General features: G+C 49.6%; 1 protein-coding gene across 1 annotated transcript; it reads right to left on the bottom strand.

Annotated features, from left to right (window-relative positions):
• Positions 1 to 5,730: 5,730 nt before the first annotated feature.
• LOC119360656 lies at positions 5,731 to 6,629 on the bottom strand. Its single transcript, XM_037626197.1, has 5 exons — positions 6,536 to 6,629; positions 6,285 to 6,329; positions 6,118 to 6,174; positions 5,886 to 6,020; positions 5,731 to 5,769 (listed from the first exon to the last, which is right to left on the bottom strand). Exons 1-5 carry the CDS (start codon positions 6,584 to 6,586, stop codon positions 5,731 to 5,733), a joined length of 327 nt encoding a protein of 108 aa, XP_037482094.1. The 5' UTR covers positions 6,587 to 6,629.
• Positions 6,630 to 8,100: the final 1,471 nt, after the last annotated feature.

Genomic DNA, 8,100 nt, shown 5'->3' with positions numbered 1-8,100 from the left:
GTCTCCTGAGCCAGGCCACAAAAATATGATGTCGTTATTCGGCATGCAACTGATAAACCACTCTATCCGTTATTAACTCTTGAAGCAACCAACCAGTGCATTTACCCTTTTATCCTAACGAAAAAAACAACTTGATGAAAAAAATGAACCGCACGCAGATGCAATTTACTACCAAGCCATCTCTAATGAAATGCAATTTGACAAAAATTTTAAAGTAGGAAAATTATTTCGCTCAGACAGCCATAACTGAACAAACCAACCCCAAACCCCATTCACATATGCTACATAATATAAGTGGGAGGCCTATATGTGTCCACATATTTTTTGTATGAACCAAGTGAACATCCCACGTACTCTCACGTCAATGATAGACTCGGCTAAACCGTTGTCCCGGAACAAAATACTTAGACGAACACTTCAAAGTAACCTACTACTAATATATCGTAGTTAATTCTTACTAAGCAATTGGATATAACTTTAAAAGATTAATCTTAGTTTTACAACTTATTGTTGCATCTAAAAATCAGCTCATCTCAATGCACGCATGAAATACTGTCCATTGTTTTCTGCCTAGTTCCTTCATGTTTATGTCCGATCACACTATCATACACAGATCCACCGGGAGCTATAAGAAGGCAATTAGCAAGGTAGCGAATGGACCAAAGAGAATTTATTCACATATTCGAACAATAGAAAACCAGGAACTGTGATTGGATTGATGATATTGATACAATCTGGCAAGTCAATTATGATGCCATCTCTTCATAGCAAGAAAAAACAAGATTTCACCCTGTCATTTTAGGGACGTTTGTGTTAAGAATTTTAAGCCTGCTTCTTCAGGTCAACAGAGGACAAGCTAATAATAAAGAAATACAATGTCAGCTGCTGCATTTTCGTGATCATCGTGCAAAATTAGATCATCGCACTATTAGGGAAACCCCTATAGGTAGATAGGTAATAGCAGGCGGGGTTAATGGGAAGCTCTACAGCTACTTAGTAGCAGCGATGATGTGTAAACCGCGCTACAGGTAGAGTGTAGTAGTAGCGTGGGCAGGTTCAACCAATGCTGCTGCTAAGTGGGCCCCAAGACATCTCACGTGTCAGATCATAGTAGCAGCGTGGGGTATAACACAAGTATGCATATAGTTAAGGCATCGAGGAAATCTGTTGGATGTTGAATCCAACTCATCGCAGTGTGCTGATCAGTAGTTAAAGTTTAGCTAGAGATCATTTAGTTTAGCAGATAAGTGGAAGTAAAGCTACATCGCAAAAATAATGACAAAGATCAAAACCATGGCTATTCCTGGCAATTGATCATCCTACACAGGACGATCTAGTTGTTAGGAGCTAGGGTTCTACCTGGTCTTGGACGTAGGTAGTAGTGGAAGGAGGGGGCTGGGCGTGGCGATGAGCGGCCGCGCCGGCGGCTGGGTGCCGTCGCGGGAGAGGAAGATGGCGGCGGCAGCGCAAGAGGCAGGGACGGCTAGGGTTTCGGCTCCTCTAGGAGCCGGGCAATAGAGATAATCTTCTTATTGCTTAATTCCAAAAGGAGTCTTACATCCTATATTTATAACCTAGATAACTTGCATAAGAATTAACCTAAGATAACTTGCATAAGAATTAACCTAAGATAACTTGTGGGCTAAGATTGCCCGGTGGGCCTCTACGGCCGTAACACTTCTCCCCGTCTACACAAACAGCTCGTCCTCAAGCTGTAAGGTGGGGAAGCGCTTGCGGAACTCCTCGAGGCGATCAACCAGCGTAAAACACCTTCTCAACAGCTGGGGCGGCCAGGTCGGCGGCGACGGCGTCCTCCAAAATGTAGTCTGCAACCTCCAGGTAGAAGAGTCGCGGGCAGGCATGGTCGGGCGTGTAGGGCTCGTCGCAGTTGAAGCACAACCCTTGGCAGCGACGCTCGAGGAGCTCGGCTGAGGTGAGCCGGCGGAACAGGCGTCCTGCGGTTGCGGCGAGGGGTGCCGCAGAAGCCTGCACAGGCCGAGCCTGCGCGGAATCCGGCTCGGGTAGCGACCCAGCGGTCCGGGACGGTGTTATTCCTGCTGGATGGCCACCGCGCGACGCTCGAACGCGCGGGCGTAGTACATGGCCGACTAGAGATCCTCGGGTCCACGAAGCTCCACGTCGACGCGAATGTGATCCGGAAGGCCGCCGACGAAGAGCTCAGCCCGCTGCAGGGCCGTCACACCTGGCGCGTGACACACCAGGGCCTGGAAGCGGTCGGCGAAATCCTGCACCGTGGAGGTGAAAGATAGGCGGCCAACTCGGCCAATCGGCTCCCGCGTAATGGCGGTCCGAAGCGAAGAAAGCACAGCTCGCGGAAACGCTCCCATGGGGGCATGCCGCCCTCGTCCTGTTCGAGGGCGTAGTACCATGTCTGGGCGGCCCCGCGGAGATGGTAGGAAGCCAGCCAAGTGCACTCCGACACGGGTGTGCGCTGCCCGCGGAAGAACTGGTCACACTGGTTGAGCCAGTTAAGCGGGTCGTCCGAGCAGTCATAAGTGGCGAAGTCGAGCTTGGCGAACCGGGGCGGCTGCTGATTTGGCGCGCCATGGCCCACTTCCTCGGCGGTGCGGAGAGCTGATGACGGTGCTCGGTCCATGGTGGGAAGGCCGGCGTAGGCCCCCGTGGCGCCCGACGCCCCGGGCTGCAACTGGGAACCCGACGGCTCTCGGGCCTCCGGGTAAACCGGTGGAGGCGATGTCCCGTGGAGCCAGCCCGGAAACGGAGATGGTGACAATGGAAACCGGACCTCCTGGATCGGAAGACCGCCCGACACGGACCGGCCCAGGCTAGGGCTCGGCGGTGGCGGCGCCGGAACCTACACTGTGGCCGCCGGGAGGGACGGCGAGGCGAGGGGTGGCGCGAGCCAGGCCGGCCACTACGGGCCCTGGGCGGCTGCTAGCGGCGCGGGTGGCGCCGCGAGCGCTCGCGTCGGCCACTGGGGCCAGGGCGGCGTGGAAGCGGTCGGCGATGGTAGCGCCGGGTAGCCCCCGGCGATGGCCGCGGGGACGGAGTACCACGACAGTGCCGGCTATCCCGAGGGTACGGCCGGCGATAGCGGCGGTGGCGGCCTGTACGGGCTAGCCAAATAGAGATGGATGCCCTGAACCGCGATCATCAGGTCATTGAGCACACCGGCCATGGCCTCCGGGGAAAACTGGTTCGGCATGGGGGGAGGAGATGGCGGCGAATTGTGTATGGGTGGCGGTGGCTGGCCCTGGCTCGGCGTTGTGCCGGGGGCGGTGGCGATCGATGCCGACGGGAGGGTGAGCGAGGTTGTGGCGCTCGGCGATAAGGTGGCGGCGGTGGTGGAGTTGGTGGCAGCGGCAGTGGGGGTGCTGGTGGGCAGCGGTGGCGGTGGTGGCGGCGGAATTGGTGGTGGCGATGACATGGTCGAAACTCAGGTAGCTGATACCAAGGTGTTAGGAGCTAGGGTTCCGCCCGGTCTTGGCCGTAGGCAGTAGGGGAAGGAGGGGGCTGGGCGTGGCGATGAGCGGCAGCGCCGGCAGCTGGGCTCCGTCGCGGGAGAGGAAGATGGCGGCGGCAGCGCAAGAGGCATGGGGCGGCTAGGGTTCCGGCTCCTCTGGGAGCCGGGCAATAGAGATAATCTTCTTATTGCTTAATTTCAAAAAAAGTCTTACAGCCTATATTTATAACCTAGATAACTTGCATAAGAATTAATCTAACATAATTTACATAAGAATTAACCGAAGATAACTTGTGGGCTAAGATTACTCGATGGGCCTCTACGGCCTTAACGCTAGTGCATATACCATCAGTAAATAATCTAGGCATACAGGTACAGAAGAGCCACAAGGTTGATTGGACCTTCAGTTTAACATTAACCAGTTGCTTACAGTCCAGAACAGAGTCGCAAAATTGCATCAATAATAGGATCTGACACTTGCATTGTGGTGCTTTTTTCACTCTATATCTGACACACACTACATGCATTTCGTAGATAGGTGACTTACCAAGAGGTAGGTTATGAAATTACCTAGAACTGCTAGGAAATGGAAATAAAATGAGGGGGAAGCAAGAAAAACTGTCAGGAATTAAACTCACTTGCATGTCCAAATCATAAATCTTGGTATTGAATCTCCCCCTGCATACAAAATCAAATGAAGTTAGATAAGCAAACTACTGCTATTTCATGTGAATAACATGAGGCGAATTAACCAGCAAGCAGTTTAATCCTGAGAGTGGACCCAGTATTGCAGTCTCATATGCTCACCAGATTGGTAAAATTTACAAATTGCATTAGAAAAGTACTGTGGTAATTTACCATCAGGTCTCACCGGCTGGTTATCCGCAACCTTTACAAATCCAAAAAATATATATTTTGAAATATCATGCCCAAGAGCAACCTAGTGAGTTTACTTGTCCTCGATGCTAGGTTAGAAGTAGGACGAAATTAAGTTTGTTACTGATCAATTGTACTTTTTAAAATGTATTACTTGCGCATGAATGAGGTAATTTCTTATTTGAATATTGAATCAAGTTGTTTTTTAGCATTAGTATTTGATATTTGTCTAAATATTGCACAAAATAAATCATACTTGGATTCATATAATAAAGTGAAGGTATACCTTGGTTATATTATTTTCCTTCTTAAAAAACAATTGGGCCTTTTTTATTTTTCATCCCGCCCTGAATTTCTGGAAAAGGCCCTTGCTTAGGACATTCTAATGGATTATACACATTTGAGTCCCTGATGCATGCGGTTGTGAGCAACACAGTCATAATACATTGTAAATTCTATTAATTCTACAGATCAACGTTAGGTTTGTTATCTAACTGTACGATTGAACTTCTTTCAATTACCAGTGTATCTGGGTAATCATTCCGACAAAAATGCTAAATGTATGGACAAATACGGGATTTTACAGTTATGCTTAAGTATGCTTTGAGACACATAATTCTTACAATAAAGATAAGTAAGATTTCCATTTTATCCATCATAATCTCCAGCAGCAAACTTGCCCTCAGGATAGAACACAGCAAACACCTGCCTCCCCTCAAACCACATCCAATGCAACATCGTCTTGGAATATGCTGCGCTATCGATATCGGCATATGCCAGAAACACCTACAATACAACAAAACGTTGATTAATTCCCCTCTATGTAATATATCACCTCATCCGACAAAACAAACCAGGAGGACACATGTAACGCACGTACCTTGCCAACTCCGGCGACCGGAGCGCCGCTGGGGTCTGGCCGTGGGACGACGGTCCTCCTGAGTTTACCGCCGGATCTCTGTCCTTCTGCCGTTAGGGATGGCAATGGGTACCCATTACCCACGTACCCAGCGGGTAAAAACCCTACTAGGGTAAGGGTATGGAACAAAACATTACCCATGGGTATATAAATAGGAAAATCTCAAACCCATCGGGTAGAGCGAGTACGGGTATGGGATTATATAACCCATACCCGCATACCCATGTACACTTCTAAAATCTAACAAATATGGACAATTACCTCTACACTTTGTTGTGGGTTTGTCAACTTAAAATTTATGACTATGTGCTACGTGCTACTATTTATGACTATGTGTTGATGTTTTGTTGTGTTGTTGTTTACAAGAAAGTGTTGATTTTTATAGAATTTGTTATTGTTTAGGATATGTTGTTATTGTTATGTGTTGTTGTCTATAAAATATGATTGTATGTTATTGTTTATAATAACATGATGCTCAAATTAATGTTATTCAAACATGGGTATTTTTACCCGCGGGTATCCATTTACCCTGTCGGGTAACGGGTATGGGAAAAAATTGTACCCACTAGCGGGTATGGGTACGGGTGATGGGTCAATTCAAATGGGATGGGTAAGGGTATGGGGTGGCTCCACCCATGCCCAAACCCTGCGGGTGCCATCCCTATCTGCCGTCATCCTCCGGCAAAGCTTTCGGTAGTACTCGTCGTCTTCTAGCTGGTCTGGGGAAAACATTTGGCTCAAGCATAGCACCCTTGTCGTCCCATCTTCGTACACGGGCCTCTGCTTAATCAGCCAGAGTCAGAAACTGATTTTAGTCAACAATTTATAGCCCAGCGTGAAGACACAAAAGGAGAGCAAATGAATCAGTACTAATTACCCGAAAACCTCCGAGAGGAACTGGCCTGTAGTAAAAAAGCCATGAACATGGAGGACCCTGCACACAGAATGTCGTTAATTATTTATCAAATTTGCGGGGTGATTAATTTCCTACATAAATAGGACAAACAAATAACCTAAATAAATAGGGAAACAAGCCATATGTACCTGCGGTGTCATGCTGTATGGCGACTGGTAAATGACTGGAATCAGCTGGTCCATACAAATTAGATAGGGAGAATATATTAGTAGGCTAAAATAAGATGATAATATTAAGGGTTTGGCAAATTATTAAGCGAACGGATGCAGAAAGATATGGATTTTTCTTTCTCCCGTGGCGAAACCCTTGGGAGTGGAAGTGGAACCCTGATCAATCAACAGAGATCATATAGTACGCGGGATCGGCGGGAGGCGCAAACCTCCTGGGAGCCTCCGTCGGCCGGCGGGGAGAGGTCGCCGTGGCTGGCCATAGGACGCGTCGGCGATTCCGTGCGTACGGTGCGGTGCTGTTCGGTCCTGATCGCCGTGGAATTTGATGGCCTCGGGTCGGGGTGCGCTCGTCGGGGTGGGTGTGGAGACAGGGGATTTGGGCTGTATATATACGGGCCGTAGCCCGTAGGGGCCGTGCGGGTCCGATTTCAGATCGTGGTCAGCTCTCCTTAGCTGTTTCGAATATTTCTCGGTCTCTTTCTAAAAAAACTCTCTCGAAAACACAGTGCTGAATCCCCTTTTTTTTATGGCGGCTGCTACGAATCAACCGACTGATTTTTCGAGGAAATCAGTCGGGTCGCAGGCCGTTGGATCCATCCCCTTAGAGCTGTTGGATCGGTCAACGCTAAGACGGGTCCTTCTCACATTGCAACCGCAGCCAACGACCGTGTCGCCATGGGGAAGCAGTGTCGCATGCTCGCAGCAGGAGTCGCCCCCCCCCCCTCTGTCAGGACCCTGACAACTTGTTCTGGTTAACTGAAGAACAGAACACCTGCACTGACGAAGCAGAGTTCAGCCTCTGGGAATCGGACGGTTGGGATCAATCCAGTAAGTGAAGATCGACGGCTCTCCAGTGTCCTGTTCACCGTCACCCGTTGCCGCCACCAGCCTGACTATAACAGTGACGGCAACGGATCCTTCCGTCTCAAGTCATCGCCACCTGCTCTCTGTTATAAGGGACCCGCTCGCCGAGCCGCAGATCATCTTTTCCCCTTTTCTCCCAGTGTATTAGCTAGCTACCCTAAGAACCCTAGTAGTACTTGGTAGAAATTGGGCAGATCCTCGATCTGAACCCCCGTATCTGTAACTCTGAACCTTGAGATAATATTAAGCGGGGCTAGTTCGAGTAATTGTTGAGTTGTGATGTGTTGAGGTCCTGTCAATCGGTATCATGAGCCAGTGAATCCTCGGAGGCGATTGGATCTGACCACGAACTGGGGTTGGGATCTCTCGTAAAATCCCCCTAATTTCGGTGTCGGGTCCCGGCGGCGGTGCAGTTCTTCGGATCGGAGGCGGCCTGGAGTAGGCATAGTTCGGCTGCAAATTGGGGAGAAACTAGGTTGCGGTTGGAACAATTCCGCCGTAGTAAAATTCCTTAGCGTATCCCTGGTTCGTGTAGCATCGGAGGCGGGCGAGACGTGGAGTTTCGGCGGCGATAGAAGGAGGTCACCGGCGAAGGTTTCGGATTCGTTCTGCTGTAAATCCCAGAGCCGTGCGGATCACCATGCCCACCCGAACCAAGCACATGGATGAAATCTCAGAAGAGCTTGAGGCATTGCATACCGAACTGACTGCGTTGGGTATGAAGCAGGACAAGATGCAAGATCAGATCGATCAGGTGAACACACGCTTACAGACAGTCGAATCCTTGGAAAAACAATTGGGAAAGGTTGAGCTCTTGGTCGAGAACAATTCCAAGGTTCAGCAAGACATCTTCGCCATCTTGCGCGAAATACAAGCTGAGAACCCCAACCCTCCCCCCTGTTCCCCAAGC

This window comes from Triticum dicoccoides, chromosome 2B, assembly GCF_002162155.2.
Source record: "Triticum dicoccoides isolate Atlit2015 ecotype Zavitan chromosome 2B, WEW_v2.0, whole genome shotgun sequence".
NCBI lineage: Eukaryota > Viridiplantae > Streptophyta > Magnoliopsida > Poales > Poaceae > Triticum > Triticum dicoccoides.
This window is presented reverse-complemented; position numbering and strand designations above follow the sequence as displayed.

Excerpts from the sequence above, each read along its gene's own strand:
- LOC119360656 (XM_037626197.1), bottom strand. The coding sequence starts at position 6,586 with ATGGCCAGCCACGGCGACCTCTCCCCGCCGGCCGACGGAGGCTCCCAG. Across the intron at positions 6,175-6,284 it reads CATACAGCATGACACCGCAG|GGTCCTCCATGTTCATGGCT; the intron begins GTACATATGGCT and ends TTCTGTGTGCAG. Across the intron at positions 6,021-6,117 it reads TTCCTCTCGGAGGTTTTCGG|AGGCCCGTGTACGAAGATGG; the intron begins GTAATTAGTACT and ends CTGATTAAGCAG.